The sequence below is a fragment of the Chelonoidis abingdonii genome, chromosome 8 (genome assembly GCF_003597395.2).
Source record: "Chelonoidis abingdonii isolate Lonesome George chromosome 8, CheloAbing_2.0, whole genome shotgun sequence".
Lineage (NCBI taxonomy): Eukaryota > Metazoa > Chordata > Testudines > Testudinidae > Chelonoidis > Chelonoidis abingdonii.
The window spans coordinates 3987505-4004146 of record NC_133776.1 but is presented as its reverse complement, the minus strand read 5'-3'; the positions used below and the strand labels follow the sequence as shown (position 1 = coordinate 4004146).

General features: G+C 47.2%; 1 protein-coding gene across 1 annotated transcript in view; it reads left to right on the top strand.

Moving 5' to 3' along the window:
• TP63 (tumor protein p63) overlaps positions 1–16439 on the top strand; it is a 135708-nt gene extending 119269 nt beyond the window's left edge. Inside the window, exons 11-14 of the mRNA XM_032777329.2 lie at positions 10922–11079; positions 12543–12687; positions 14362–14455; positions 16143–16439. Coding sequence (XP_032633220.1) covers positions 10922–11079; positions 12543–12687; positions 14362–14455; positions 16143–16439 — 694 coding nt within the window. The remainder of the gene's footprint in view (positions 1–10921; positions 11080–12542; positions 12688–14361; positions 14456–16142) is intronic.
• Positions 16440–16642: the final 203 nt, after the last annotated feature.

Genomic DNA, 16642 nt, shown 5'->3' with positions numbered 1-16642 from the left:
CATGCGGTAGCCTTCATTCCTGCTGGTGTACGTTCACCTGGAGGCTATGGGTGTCACATAATGCTGTGACTAGGGGCAGCACGAGACCGAAGTATCTCATAAGTCCCACTTGAGCCCATAGGTACCTCAGCCTTGTCTTGGGGCTTTTGTGTGCCTCGGCCTTGTGCGTGCTCTCTGCACAGTGGCACATTTCACCCCGTGTGCAGAGGATGCACTATGAGTGCCAGCCATAGTGTTAGAGGGACGTTAGCCAGGGCTTGGGCTGAAATGGATGGAGCACATTGGTCACTTGTGGGGCTTTCCTATCTACTTGGTGAGATTCCCATTACGTTTCAGGAGTCTGCACTGTGAGTTTGTCTGCGTCATAAAGGCTAGCTGTAGACACAGCCTGCTTGTACCCAGAGATACCTTTGGGGCTTTAAAGATACCCCGATACAGCCATTTCTATATAAAAATGGTTTTGTAAGCAGAAGAGGATTGACATAAATGACACCCTTCCTCTCAATGCCGACGGTGTTGCTTTGCCATAATTACTGTTTTTGCTCTTTCCGTATCAATGGGATGGGTTCCTGGCAGGCAAAGTTGGTATTTTTACCTTTAGAAACTGTCTCTCTGTGTGTGAGTCCATCCACTTAATTTAATGAAACTTCTTTCCGCACGTCTCCTGGCGCCACTCCAGTCGTGTGTTCATTTCTCCGCTACCAAGTGTGCCCAGATACTGTGGAGAAAGATTAAGAGCTTTAAAGAATGGAGGAGGAAAGTTACCCTTCAGCATTTGCACAATACTGACGCAGTAATAGCTGAGCTCTCCTGCAAGGTGGCCTTAGTCCGTACTGAAAAGTGCATTAAAAATATCAACTTCTTAGGCTTGGTTGGCTTTCTGGTTGGAGTACTTCGGCAAACCAGCAGTACAGCGGGTCAGCTGGATTCATTCCAGTACAAACAAGCAAGAATCAGAGACCTTTAGGGATAAAGAACCAGCCTATGGGTTGGTATCTGCTACCACCTGCCTACGGCTTGGGGGTAAAGGAGTTTCCAAGGTCTCAGCCAAGGGGTAACGAAGAGAGGAAATTCCGGAGACACTGACTCAATGACATGGTCTCTTCTATGAAGTAAGGTCAAAATGAGTGAATGCTGCTAATCTGGTAGGAGAGGTTTAGTCACTGCTTGTTTATCAGGACAAGATAAACGGTGACTCATTTGTCAGGCTGTTTTTAAAGAAAAGGAAAATACTTCTGTGTATAGGGCTACGCGTTCAAAAATGTGTGCTGGAGTTGCATGCACAGTTAGGAGATTCAAAGGTACAAATTACACGTGCAGTCACCCATGTGGATTGTGTGTCTGACTGGTCCCACTGGGGCTTGCCTGCATCTTATTGCCTTGGCGTGCTGCCTGTAGCTGTGTACTCCCCAGATGTAGCTGTGTGCACATGGCTGTGCTCTGTAATCAAGCTCTAAGCAAAGAGAAACTGATTTCTTTCAAATGACCTTTTAGAGCCATAGTTAAGATCTGAACCCCTCCCCTCCCCCCCCTCACATTAAAAGTTTCATCTTAATCTTTAAAGGGGTGTGGTTGAGGATTGGAAAAAGCAAAAGGGGAAACCACAACAGCAATATAGTAATTGTTTAAAAATCAGTAAAATGGATCTGCTTGGAAAAATACTGTAAGAGCCTGCAGTTTTCATGCAAAAATGTCGGACTGCATTTGGCAGGTAGGAAATATAATTGTCTTAATATTTTGGGGGAGCGAGAAGACCAGCCTAATGGTGGTCAAAAAGTGTTGCATTTGACAAGGTAATCACAAAATATTTCACTATAATTACATTCTGACAGATACCCTTCCCTTCCCTTCGTCCCTCTCTCTCTCTGTCTCGTATTGCATTCTGTCTACTCATTCTTTGATGCATGGTTTCCCCTAGTTTACTGGCATGCCAGATACCTTCATGATCATAGGTGGGGGTTTAGCAACAGTTTTCATCCTGCATATGCCACAGACAAAGCCCTGAGTGCATTTTTATAAGACCAATACATACTTTAATTTGGAAGACACTTTGCATTCAGTCTGCCAGCCACACCAGTTTAAAACACAGACTTGCTGCATTACCAGGGAATCCTAGAACTTAGAGATGGGAAAGACCCTTCCACCAGTTGCCGTATAGAACCTTCCAATATTCTAGCTGTAAATGCAATGAGATTTCCTGTTTCCCTCATGAGTTATTCCTCAGTCTGTAATAGATGTGACCGGAACACTTTCTCCAATTCAGCCAGCACTTTTTGGTGTTCAGTTTCGCTCCGGTACTCATGTTCAGGTAGTGCAAACTGCCCTTAATTTGGATTGGCCATAAATTGGTTAAAGCAATTTTACAAAGTATTCCTGTAATTAGGAGCCATCTTATCACTGTTTTCCAGCAAAGTATCTCTGTAGTATCAACATGGCCGTAGCCTGCAGACCACTGACTGGCTTTGAGTCTACGTGAGCGAGCTCCTTGTTACCCGTGCTCCAGGGAGTTCATTTTTCAAGTCAGCGTCAGTGAGGCAGGACAATCCAAATGCTTGTGGTGATCAAACTGAGGCATGAATTTGCAAAATTGCGCTGCAGTCAGTAGAAAAATAACAATGTTATCAGTGAAGTTTCCGTTCACACCTTGGTCTAGTTGCTCACCGTTAACAGTCTGAGTGCTAGTGGTCTGCCTTGCGTGCTTTGTATTGCTTGCGTGCATTGTAAGCTCCAGGCATTTGGATGGTGTTCTGACTGGAGGAATATCACAGGGAAAGGGAGCAAAAAGGTAGGGCCGAGTGGGAGGAAGTAGTAGTATATTTTATTGTGCAGATGATGTAGAGCCCTCCCTCCCCACACACATACACCACATTAAAATAGTGTGGATCTCAGTGCTACCCTATGCACTATGTTCCACTCCCGTGGCATGGAATAACCAGCCTTGGAAGGGAGGTGTTGGTGTGGTTGGTAGATTAACCCAATGAAACCTTCTTGCAATAAGTTGGATTATTCTTCTGTCTGGTACCAGCCACTGTTTTAAAGTAAACAAAGTGGGGGGTGGTCTACAGTTAGACCTGGGTTTTCAACCCCCAGTTATGAGAGCTTTTTCCCACTCATGGCTCATGCTTGATCAGTGTGTTGCTGATCAGTCGCTGGAATCAACACCAAAGATGTATTTGTGCCCCGTGATTTGGAAATTGAATTTCTGTGTCCATTAGTGGTGGTGCTCTTTTTCTGTTACTTTCCTTTGTTCTTGGGTACTCCTACTAGGGCTGTCTGGCATGCTGAACCTTCCTGTCCAAGACCCTTGCATGCAGGCCCCGAGTCACGTGGGGTTTCTCTTCTTTCTAGTCCATACTGTGATCATGAAGGTAGAAAGGAGGTGTTTCTCTTCTGGGTTGTTTATAAAGGTCCTAAGCCTTCATCTTCTCTTTTCTCTGGTTCGTCCTCTACAGTCTCCTTTCGGCCTGCTTCAGGAGTGAACTCTCGGACTCCAGGAGAGAGCTTCCCAAACAAAGCGATGCCATCTTAAAACATTCCATCCCCCCAAACCCATCAGTCTATCCATGAGCCAAGGTTGGGGGGTTTTGGGACTAGGAACTCTGGCAAATAAAAACAAAAAAACCAGCTTGTTAGAAACAGAGAAAATAGTGAAAACAATCTCTTGAAGGGACTCAAACTTTGCAAGAATAAACAGTTCTGCAGATCTCTTAGCTATAGCGTTAGCATTGGGAGGTCTGAAACCGCAATGGCGCCTTCCTCAATGTATTTTTTTTTGGTAATATGTTTGTTAAATCTCTCTACTGTTACTATTGCTGTATTTGTGAAACTCGCGAGAGTTTCTCTGAGCAGGTCTCAATCGTAAAATGCCTCTTGTCTTGTTAAATTAAAGCTGTTTTCACTCGGGTGGTGGGCCGGGGGTATGTTTAAGAATAAACAGCTGGGGATTGTGACCATTGGTCAGGTAGTCCTTGTTTTAATGCTGGTCATGCAGTAATAATGCAAGTAGTTAAAATATTTTGTACTGCTGGACAGAGGGAGGTGATAAGCACATTAATTAGCATAGGCAAGATTTTTTTTTTCTTAGAAATATGACCTCCAACCTGAATCATTAATTGTCTCTCCGTGGTCATAAAGGGTCTGTTCCACAGCCCGCTGAAGTCATTTGAAAGACTCATTGATTTTGTATCAACCGTACTGGAACCAATCCAGCTCCCACTGAACTCAAAAGGGTTTCCGAAGTTAACAGACTTCACTGGGGGTTGGACTGAGCCTACGCTGGCTTGTGAAGCCCTGATTCTTCTTTGAGGTGCTCGCATCAGTGTGGATCCCATTCTAGGTACACAAGGGCCTCATATGATCAAGATAGGAATCTTCTGAGCAGCAGTATCCGCTGGGCTGCATCTGCACAGTGAACTCCTCCTGTTCCTGCCAGCGAGGAGCATAAAGTTTGTCCACAACCTCCACCCCTGCACTGCCATGGTGGTGAGACAGAGCTAATGCTCTTCGCTTGCTGCCGTCTGATGTTTCTCAGATTTAACTTGTTTGATAGATTTCAGTCCTAAGTATTCTTCTGCACTTTGTTTTCCAGTCTGGTTATTTAACAAAAAAAAAAAAAGCTGACCCGTTTTGGTACTTAGCACCTTTCTCCGCTAATGGCCAACTCAAGGCTTTCAGGCTTTAAGCCAGGTCCATCTTGTGATGGCTTAATTCTTCTTGTCAATGAGCACCTCTGTTCCTTATTCTGTCTTGGCAAGAGCCATGTGCAATTCCTTCTTGGCGAGGACTCTGAAATTCAGGGGTGTCCATCTCAAACTCTGCCTCTCAGAGCAATCTGTGAGGGTAACTTCTGGACCACAGGAGAGAAGTGCCACCTTAAAGACGGATCTGACCCCTGTTAAATTCTCCTGCCCCCACTAGCCAGAATGTGACAAGAACAAGAAATCATCTGTATCAGGCAAGCACTTGGCACCGAGGTCTGCTCTGGCACTGGAAGATGGTATAAGACAAGGCAGGACAGACCTGGCTTGTAGCACTGGTCCTTGGTCTCCCGTGGGGAGTTGCAGAAACATCAGCCCTCCTGGGAATGACCCACGAAACCTGCTTCCCAGGCAGAGGCGAGTGATGCTGGCTTGGCCGCCAGCCCGGCACTGAACAAACGCTGCCTGGCATCGACACCAGTGGCATCAGCACCATTCTTGAGATGAACTCTTTAGTTGCCCTCACATAGGACAGGAGGGTCAGCGATCTTCAAGCTCTCGTGGTTGATCTTCCTTACCCAGCATTCATCCGAGACACAGCAGTGCTGAGACCTCATCCTAAATTTATTTCGAAGGTTGTCTCAGGCTTTCATTTTAAACCAATCCATCCACATGCTGGTTTTCTTTCTGAGAGCACCTTTGGATGTTTCCAGAGCTTTATTCTATTACCTTGACAGAGCGAAACCCTTCTGGCTATTGTCTTATTTCTTCATTGCCATCTCTGGTGCACTCAAAGGTCAAGCAGTCTTCTCCCAGAGACCATCCAAGTGGATCATGCTGTGCCTATCAATCTGCTACCAAATGGCTGACGTACCTCTCCCTCCCAATATTACGGCTCATTCCACTAGAGCTTAAGCTGCATCCTCTGCCTGCTTCGGGTATGTCCCCATATCAGAAATCAGTGAGGTTCCCAGATCCCACCACTTGGTGTCCTACCTATTCAGGATTCCGAATTAGTGAGGAAACAGAGGGTTGCGGCCTCTCTGCTCCTTAGACCTTTAGCCTAGTGGGTGGGCCTCATGAGGATGCCATGGTGCAAGCATGTCTCAGCTATTCAAAAAAATTCCTGTCTTGCACACTTGCCTCGAGTGGGATCCACACTGATAAGTACATGTCCAAGAACCACAGTTACTGTCAGGTAAGTAACCATTCTTTCATGTTGGTGAATGCTTCTTATTGATTTCAGTTGGACTATGCATGTGGGTAAATGTTCACCAGTGTGGAGAAGGGTCTTATGATCTAGGCCCTAGAACTTCTAGGATTTGCCCAGTGATCCATCAAGTCCAATATCTTGCCTTTGATGGGGCTAATACTTCCCTGCCTGAAAGTAGCCCTGCCAACCATGCCAGGCATCGCAAGTTGAAACATTTCTTTCCTGGCCCTTCCAGATGATCAGTTGATGCCCTGAAATATGAGAGTTGATTACCCTTACAGTAGTTTGCATAACTACAAAAGTTGTTGGCCATATGCTTAGCTAGTCTCTTTTCAAAAAAAGAAAAATCCGTTGCAATATTTAAATTTTTGCCTTTTGCATCAGACTGTTCCAAGAAGTGTAATAGTCTGATGATTAAAGTCCTTATGCCTTGATATTAAAATGCATTTCATCGGCATTAGTGTCAAATGGATTTTAGTGCTCCTACTTATAATCTTCCTTGGACTCATTAAACATCATTTTAAAATAAGAGCTTCATCCACAAGGACTTTTAAAACATGTAAAGGAAAAAAAAAAGGAATTTGAGGAAACAAAGCAATTGGTTATAAACAGATCACCAAACGCCAGGTAGTCTACTGTGTGTTTCATACCAGGAACTATTTTCTTGTGTTACTGAGGCTGTTGCTACATGGATGTGTGATGTTAATTTTCAATAAACTTTTGCATCTTGGTTTATCTTGGGATTTTTCTTTTTCTGTCTGCCTCTTAATTTTCTGGGTATCTTCTTACATGATAAAATAGTTGAGCTGAAGTGCTTATGGGCATTAGCATATGGAGCTTGATTGTAATCTCACACCTGGTTTGTACCTGCGACTCCACTGGCTTCAGGGAGTCAGACCAGTATAAATCAGGAGGAAGCGAGAGGAAGATCAGCTCTGGGTGAGACGCTTCTGGGCGGTATTTTCAAAAGCATTCAGCATTAGCCCAACTCTGCTCTCTCTGAAATGTGAGCAGGAGACGCCTTAGATCCAGTACTGAGTGCTTTTGAGACACCTGCCCAGTAGATCCAGGCACCCCCCTGCCCCAAAATCATCTTACAAGCACTGTATTTTTAAAAGTAAAACCGCTCTCAGGCTTTACCAAATTCTCTTCTGATGACACTCCATTGACCTGACAAGAGTTAGGCTGGTGAGAGCTTGTCATGTGGTGATTTGCCTGCCTCTGGCTGCATAAGCATTGCAAGCAAGAGAACTGCTGCTCCAGGCATCTGCTCAGCCTTGCATTGCTCATGTTATCTCAAGTCTGGCTAGCATAAGCACCCAAATGTGTCCGTTCACTAAACCCCCAAATCCAAACCCCTACTGAACCTTCACAAGGCATCAAGCTGGACCTGAACTTGGTGGCTGGCCCGGACTTTTATAATGGTTGATCTGAAACCTCTGATATAAATTGCCACCCCTGCCCTGAAAAGTCGGCTCTGAATTTCAAGACTTGGAATCGTTTCCCCTTGGGAGCTGCATCCATCACTAATGTTAATTGTACGCATCTTGTGCTGTCTCTTGTCCTTGGGTCTGCAAAGTTTATTTTGGATCTTGTCCTTCGTTTGTGCCCCCAAAATACAAGGAGGTCCCTTCACGCCCTTCTGTAACTCCTATAACTGTGTAATTAGTCTGCACTTCCTCAGGCTCCAGATACTGCATCCTGTTAACAGATGTCTTCTCCACCCAATGTAGTAAGCCTAAAAAGTGTAGGGCAGGTGGAGACTGCCTGTCTGTATGGAGGTAGGGCTTGGATGCTAAAGGTTTCAGTAGGTCATCCAGAAATCAGGGTCTTTTAGTTTAAAGAGAAAAAATTCTTTATAGGCAGGAAATTTATGGTGAAGTCTGCAATTCCAGGTGGTCCATGAGATCACACATGCATTCACGACATCATTCACGTAGAAGAAATGTCCGTTCCCAGGAATCCAGTGTAATCAGGTAGAGAACAGATGAGTGGGTTTACTAATGGAAATAACAGGGAGAAAGTTCCCCCTCCCCACAGATACTTCCTGATTGGAATGCAGCGAAGCAATCACTGAAGCCCTGTAGCTCCGCCAGGCAAGAAGCTGTGTTAGAAATTATTTTATTTGGGAAGCTTGCCCGGTTCCCAAGCACCTTTGCCCCCAGCATGGTAGATCTCTGCCCAGCATACAGGGGGGAGAGGCTAGTCTCCTGTGACAGTATGATGTGCTGTCACTGCCAGTTGCACTATTAGACTGGCCTTAATGATCATTTTCTGCATATTCCAAATAATACCCAACTCCTGATGGAATGCCATGTCTGTAACTCAAGCTGGGGACTGGGCTGCCATTCATGAGCACTCTGCTCTGGCACTCTCTGAACCTTCCCTGATGAAATCCTGCCCTGCAAGCCATCCAGGGTGGGGAGGGGAGAGATCTCACAAGCAGCTTCCCCTGGACAGGCCTATTACAGAAGCATCTGTTAATACTGGCTGGAGTGAGGCTGTTTGCATGGGAGGATTTGGAGAGGGTTTGGTTGGTTACCTTCTAGTTTTGGTGCACGAGGAGGCTGCTGATTTTAGTCTGGCTTGGAGACGTGTAATTGGAGGGTGATATTTTTTCAGAACAGCCTGAGGGCAAGGAGCGGTGTCAGGGTTTGTGGCGCCCTAGGCGGGGGTCCTTCCGCGCTCCCGGCAATTCTGCGGTGGGGGGTCCCGGAACGAGTGAAGGACCCGCCGCAGAATTGCTGCCGAAGACCCAGAGCGCGGAAGGATCCCCCGCCACCGAATTGCCGCCGAGGGCAGCAAAATGCCGCCCTCTCAAATCCGAGCGCCCTAGGCGACCACCTAGGTCTCCTAAATGGAAGCGCCGGCCCTGCCTAAGGGATTTGGACATCCGATTCCCATTAAAACTAACAGAAGCTGCATATCCAGATCCCCTAAACTGCTTTTAAAATCTCAGCTTCCATAGAGATCAGAAGCACCTGCTGCCTCAGCAGGGAACTTCTGGTTGTAATTCACACCTGGAAGTAGAGGGTTGGCCTGATTATGTGAATCCTCAGCAAAGAGTTTTTAAAACGTCCAATGTAATAATTGTTCCCTAACTTGAAAACTGTCCCGATGTCTGCAGCCAGCTGTCAATATTGACTAGTGCTGGTTGAAATCGCTTCATCTCTGCTTTTTTTTATGAAAATGGATTTTTGAAAAAATGTTGGCTCAGTAGAATATTTTTATATAAAATAAATAAAACACAAATAAAGAAAACAAAAAACTCTGAACATTTTTGGTAGAAATTTTCTGGGTTTATTTAAAACCAAAAACTAAATTTGTACCAAAACAAAACAAACTCCCCCCTCAAAACATTTCAGTTTGTTCTTCCAACACCCCCCTCCCCCAAAAAACCCACATTTTTTCTTGGGAAATTTGTGTGTTTTAATTATTTTTCAACATTTCCTACAAAAAATAGATATTTTTCAACAAGCTGTCCTACTGACACCCCTATGATACCTGTAATTTATATAAAAATAGAACAGATAACCCTCCTCCCATGATACACACAAGACTTGGCTCAAGCTCCTATCTACTCCTTAAGCTTCAACAACATAAGAACGGCCGTATCGGGTCAGACCAAAGGTCCATCTAGCCCAGTATCTGTCTACCGAGAGTGGCCAATGCCAGGTGTCCCAGAGGGAGTGAAGCTAACAGGCAATGATCAAGTGATCTCTCTCCTGTCATCCATCTCCATCCTCTGATGAACAGAGGCTAGAGACACCATTCTTTACCCATCCTGGCTAATAGCCATTTGTGGACTTAGCCACCATGAATTTATCCAGTTCCCTGTTATAGTCTCAGCCTTCACAACCTCCTCAGGTAAGGAGTTCCACAAGTTGACTATGCGCTGTGTGAAGAAGAACTTCCTTTTATTTGTTTTAACCTGCTACATAATTATTTTCTTTGTGACCCCTAGTTCTTGTATTATGGGAATAAGTAAATAATTTTCCTTATCCATTTCCTCCACAACACTCTAATTTTATATACCCTCCATCATATCCCCCTTATCTCCGCTTTTCCAAGCTAAGAGGCCTAGCCTCTTTAATATTTCCTCATATGGGACCACTCTCCAAACCCTAATCATTTTAGGTTGCCCCTTTTCTGAACCTTTTTCTAGTGCTATAATATCTTTTTTGAGGTGAGGAACCACATCTGGTACACAGTATTCGGATGTGGGCGTACCATGGGATTTATATAAGGGCAATAATATATTCTCAGTCTTATTCTATCCCTTTTTAATGATTCCTAACATCCTGTTTGCTTTTTTGACACCTCTGCGCACTTGCGCGGACATCTTCAGAGAACTATCCCGATAAGCCAAGATCTTTTTCCTGCTCCTAGCTAAATTAGCCCCCATCTATTGTATGTGTAGTTGGGGTTATTTTTTCCAATATGCAATTACTTTACATTTATCACATTAAATTTTCATTTGCCATTTTGTTGCCCAATCATTTAGTTTTTGAGAGTCTTATTGAAAATTCTTCAATAATCTGCTTTGGTTTAACTAGCTTGAGTAGTTTAAGTATCATCTGCAAACTTTGCCACCTCACTATTTAAACCCCTTTTTTCCCCCTCCAAAGATCAAAATTTTTAAATGAATAAATTGTAATAGGCATTTGGTCCTAGGACTGACCTTCGGGAACACATAGTTACACCTCTCATTACTGAGAATTTACCATTATTCTACCCGTTTGTTCCTGCTTTTAACATTTCATGTCCATGAAAGGAGCCTTTCCTTTATCACCATGAAGCTTAATTTATGTAAGAGCCTTTGATGAGGACTTGTTGTCAAAGGCTTTCGGAAATCTAAGTACACTGTGTCCACTGAATCCCCCTTGTCCACATGTTTGTTGACCCCTTCAAAGAACTCTAATAGATTAGTAAGACACGATTTCCCTTTACAGAAACCATGTTGACTATTGCTCAACAGTTTGTTTTTCTTAACCTCTCCATTACTTTGCAGGACTTCTATGCAGTCGCAGTCGTCTTATGGCTCCAGCTCCCCACCGCTCAGCAAGATGAACAGCATGAACAAGCTGCCTTCCGTCAGCCAGCTGATCAACCCCCAGCAGCGCAATGCTCTGACCCCTACCGCCATCCCTGACGGCATGGGAACCAACAGTAAGGGGCTGGCTGTTTCTATTGCTTCTCTGTTCTTGCTCCCCATTGCCCTCCTGGTGTATTTGATGAGGGGGTTAGGACTGGGATGAATTGGTCAGGTGATCCCTCTCCATGTCCCAGCACCCATCTCCGTTAGCCCCTGTCCAGCAATCACAGCAGAGTGGCCCAGGATTTCAGGCCTAGGCGGAACCACCTTCCCACTCAGAAGGGCACTCAGTCCTCCTTCTAGGCGAGGGTACATCTGTACTGTCGCTAGGAGGTGTAATTCCCAGTTCGCTCAGACAGACGTTTTAGCTCTGGACGTCGTAGCGTGGTAAAAATAACAGCACGGTCCTGGTGGCACAGGCAACGGCTCGGGCTCATCGACAGAGTCCAATCCTGCCCCACCACCTGACTTGCTGCAATCACGCTATTTTTGTGATGCTAGCTGGAGCATTGCTAATGCATGTCTGTCTACGCGAGCTGAGAATCACACCTCCTTCTGGCATGTTTGTGGGGGTGGGGCGGAGGAAGCATGCACGGCTGCTTGCCTATACTGACCCTGCTCTGTAGAGAGCAAGTTTCAGGCTCCAAGGCTGTTGATCCAGCTATGTAGACCCAGCACGAGTCGTGGAGCCAATCCTGCTGCCCTTGAGGCAGTACTGGTGCACAGGGCTGGGCTTCCGGAAATCTGGGTTCCTCTGTCTGCTTTGTTGCTGACTGGCGGTCTCTCAATGACGTGTCCATGTCTCCGTTTCCCCATCTGAGACACGTGTCCCGCTTCTGAAATCACAGGGTAAAAAGTGCTAGGTGTTGCAGGCCTGACATACTGCTGCAATAACCTCTTCTGCTTTTACCATTCAGTTGCCTCCCCATTCCCTTTTTAAAGAGAAGTTGCAAACTTGTCTCCTTGGCATAGCTTTCCCTGGGTCCATGAAAACGCTTCCTAAGTTCAAAGAAGATCTGTGCAGCGTGCACCTCCAATTGCAGTCTATGGGGCAAAATCCCAACCACAGAGTGGTGCTCGGCAGCTCTGCCAATCCAGACGCAATTTAGGGCTGGGGTTTCAGAGACGCAAGGCACCCTGTGACTTTCTTAGGGGGCTTTGTGTCTCTGAAAACCAGGTGGTTCAGTGTTTGTATTGGGTTGCCCTGCTGGTTTTGTCCTGTCCACTGTTCTGCTGCAAAGAAAACTGAGAAGCCTGCGGTTTGCTTAGGTTTCCATCCAGCATATTTGTGACTGGAGTTGTTCCCTCTGCTCCCTGGCCTGGATTATCATCTACAGTTACTCCAGTTAGGAGAGAAGACTTGAGAGCTCTCCTGACCCAAGATAACCCCCATGATACAGCACACTGGGGTGCTTTATGGTGGCTTTAAGACTCCCTCTGAAATTCGCAGCATTTCCAAGTCAAGGAGCTGCCCGGGAAGGCCCATTGGGCTGGAATTTCTTTGTAACAATTCTCTCCCTTTGCTTGTTTCATCTAGTTCCCATGATGGGCGCCCACATGGCAATGACCGGAGACATGAACGGTCTCAGCCCTACGCAGGCGCTGCCTCCTTCCCTCTCGATGCCGTCGACATCTCATTGCACCCCGCCACCTCCGTACCCCACAGACTGCAGCATCGTCAGGTGAGCAGGAGCAGGCTGGCGAGACCCAAACCCAAGGGGCTAGGAGGACTTTAGAAAACAAGGCCTCGCGCATTGGGTGCAAAGTGTATGGGCCACATGGTCACCTGGGCGCACTCTCCTTCCCATCTCTGGAGCTATCAGATTGATCCTCCCTGGGGAGGATATGAGAGGAGCAGTTTCAATAGAACACATCCAAGGGGTAGGTAGTCCTTGGCACACTGACCAGTAGCACTGTCCACACCAGCGTTTCTGTGCTTCTCAAACAAGTCGAGTAACACTGACACCCCTCCCACTCGGAGGTAGGCTCAGCAAGTAGCATAGTCCTCATCAGATGAGAAGGGAAATAGAGGATACAGCCTGGGGCCTACAAGGCTGATGAGTGGCCTCAGCCCCCCTTGGAGTCGTCAATAGTTGAGGTGCTTGGTGGGATCAATCAGACTGAGGGGATTTTTCTCATTGTCCCAAAATAAGTCACTGTCAGGGCTGGGGATAGAACCCAGGGGCTTCTGACAGAGTCCTGCTTCCTCCTGGGAGCCCAAACACATTGGCTAATGCTTCCTTTAGCCTAACGCTGACAGTTAAGCAGGGATATGTTGTTTAGAGGCGCAGCTGTGTTTGTGTAATGCATTTTAGCCTTTAAGCTCAGTACCAATGTGAACACAAGAACAAATGGATATAAACTGGACACTAGGAAGTTTAGACTTGAAATTAGACGAAGGTTTCTGACTATTAGAGGAGTGAAGTTCTGGAACACCCTTCCGAGGGAAGTAGTGGGGCCAAAAGACATATCTGACTTCAAGACTAAGTTTGTTAAGTTTATGGAGGGCATGGTATGATGGAATAACCTAATTTTGATAATTAATTAATCTTTGATTATTAGCAGGTAAATAGGCCCAATGGTCTGTGATGGGATGTTAGATGGGGTGAGATCTGAATTACTACAGAGAATTCTTTCCTGGGTGTCTGGCTGGTGAGTCTTGCCCACATGCTCAGGGTTTAACTGATCACCATATTTGGGGTCGGGAAGGAATTTTTCTCCAGGGCAGATTGGCAGAGATCCTGGAGGTTTTTTGCCTTCCTCTGCAGCATGGAGGATTCTCTGGACCTTGAGGTCTTTAAACCACGATTTGAGGACTTCAGTAGCTCAAACATAGGGTAGGGGTTTGTTACAGGGGTGGGTGGGTGAGATTCTGTGGCCTGTGTTGTGCAGGAGGTCAGACTAGACGATCATAATGGTCCCTTCTGACCTTAAGTCAGTGAATCTATGAATCTACTGAGCGAAGCCCTCTGGCCACGCATTGCATGTCTGCAGGGCAAGCTCTCCGCTTAGTGAAATACCTCTGCTCAGACCCAGAAGGACTCCCCCTGTGGGGGTTTGCTCTCCACTGCTTATGCTGCTCCCTTACCTCTCTGCTCCGGTCACCGCCTGCCACCGTGGCACCCTGGGAGGTGGATGCCTGTCTGCTAGGCACTGGACTGAGAGCCATCCCATGGCAGTGATGTCTGGTGTCTACTGAGCTCAGCCATGCTGGAAGAGCTGATCCCCGGGGAACAGCTCAGCTTCCCAGTGTCTAGCTGCTGCAAGGTGGTCGAGTCTTTGGTTATGCTACGGTTGGGCTGTTGCAGCCAGGGTGATCCTTTTTCTCTCTCCTTCCCTTCCCTCCTCCCCTGCAGCTTCTTAGCGAGGTTGGGCTGCTCATCCTGCGTGGATTATTTCACGACCCAGGGGCTGACCACCATCTATCAGATTGAGCATTACTCCATGGATGTAAGTAACAGTCACCCTTTTGTTTTGTCGCTCTCTCCACCCCATGCTGGGGGCCGGGCGGGTTAGGAATCCAGACTCCTTATTTGTTAGAGAGAGAGAGAATTTTTTAAGGGGAGCTAGTTTTAATCCAGTCTACTGTGAACCAGAGAAGACTTTTTAGGAGGCTGAGAGGCCATCCCCAGTGCAGTCGGATATTCGCTTTGCCTGGCGCAGAGTATTTGACTCTGTTTTGGCCTCATGGTTGGCCCCGAACCCCACACCCATTAATTCTCCAGGTCTTGGTTTCCATTTATAAGGGCTGGAAATACCTTGACTTACCTGCAAACTGATGATCTCAAAAACAAAACAAAAAAATAAGTGGCTGCCCATACGTTGTCTGCAGTTTTCCTCTCCCTGCCTCTGTTTCCCAGCCTGACACTAATCATCTTGCCAGGTCGCTTATTGCTAAATTCTTCTCTGGTGCCACCTGATTTCTTCTTGCCCCTCCACTGTGGTTTCTCCTGCCAGGTTGCTTCCTCTTGTCTGATGCTGCTGTTCTCTGCTGGCAGGCTGCCCACCCCTCTGTCACTCCCCAGGGATCAGCCATGCTGGGCTGCTGTTGCTTTTATAGGCTGGGCTGCTCTTTCCTCCCCACTGCTGCAGCAAGAAGAGCTGATCCCAACTCAACACTGACTTACCAAAACAACTGTGACCTCATTGAGCAACTGGTGCCCGGCTTACCAAAGGGAGGCTGAGTCCACCCCACTGTTGGCTAGCAAGAGAAGTGTTGGGATGGGTAGAGATGGCCACAGACATCAGGCCCTCTCATTCACATGCCCATACTGAACTGTGTGGTGGGTTGGACCCAGAGCAAATTTAACAGCTGAATGGAGCTGATCTTAGCCCAGAGGCCAGGCGGAGTCCAAACTGAACTCTTCAATGCTGCAGAGCTCAGATTAGAGCATTCCTGGAGTTGGGTTTGGAGGATGGTGACAGGAGAAGTGGGGTCTGTCTGTTCCTGGGTGAGGATCAGTGTTTCTGTACAGCCCTGGAGCCTTAAAATCCCCCTGTTCTATTTAGGGCTGTGTATTCTGGTGATGGCCAGGATGCTGTCCTGCATGGTGACAGCCATTGAATAGCACTTGGTTCCTGTTTGAAAACCAGTACACAACCAGCTCCTTCTCTCTGGGAGGTGGATTTCTCCATCTCCAGGACAGTGTGACAAGCTGCTTTGATCTCCCTTAACAGAGGCAGTTTTCAAGGCCAAGAGTTTCAAATATTGGAACTCAAAGTGAAGGTTCTAAATCCATTCTTCGGCTTACAGAGAAATGGTTAGATTCTTATACGTGCTGAGACCTCCCTGCCTCTCCCATGAGCTCCTGGAGGTTGTTCTGGGAGACAAGACTGAAGAGGGTTTAGCACCTTTATGCCTTGGTGGCTTGTGCCCGAGCACGTGTTTCTGCTCAGCTGGTCTTGTCCCCTAGCATTGTTTGTGTGGCCTTCACAAATGTCTATTCAGAAAGAGCAACCCAGAGAACCGCCCGCTCTCTGCATCTGGTAGAATTCTAACCCCTTAGCACAGTGATTTCAGCAGGAGTGGTGGCCATTTCCCTGTGTGTCCTGGGGAGGCACGGTCTGTGTGTTGCATCTCAGGGACGGCTGAGTCCAATGAGCCATTGCTAAAGGAGATGACCTCTTTGCCTTCCAGGATTTGGTGAGCCTCAAGATCCCGGAGCAGTTCCGCCATGCCATCTGGAAAGGTATCCTGGACCACCGGCAGCTCCATGACTTCTCCTCCCCTCCTCACCTCCTGCGCACCCCCAGCGGCGCCTCCACCGTCAGCGTGGGCTCCAGTGAGACCCGGGGGGAGCGGGTCATCGACGCGGTCCGCTTCACGCTCCGTCAGACCATCTCCTTCCCGCCCCGCGACGAGTGGAACGATTTCAATTTTGACATGGACGCTCGGCGCAACAAGCAGCAGCGCATCAAGGAGGAGGGGGAGTGAAGCTGCCAGGGCTCTGCCCCCCCACTCCCCACCCCGACGAACTACTCCACCCTTCCCATGTCTTCCTCCACTTGGACTGTATGTGAGGAGAAGGGCAGAGGAACCTTACTCTAGCTAGCTTGCCCCTAATCCTGTCTCAGCCACGTTTCTGGGCTCGCAGCCTCCATCATGTAGCCAGGGAGAGAGAGGTGCGAGGCGGGAGG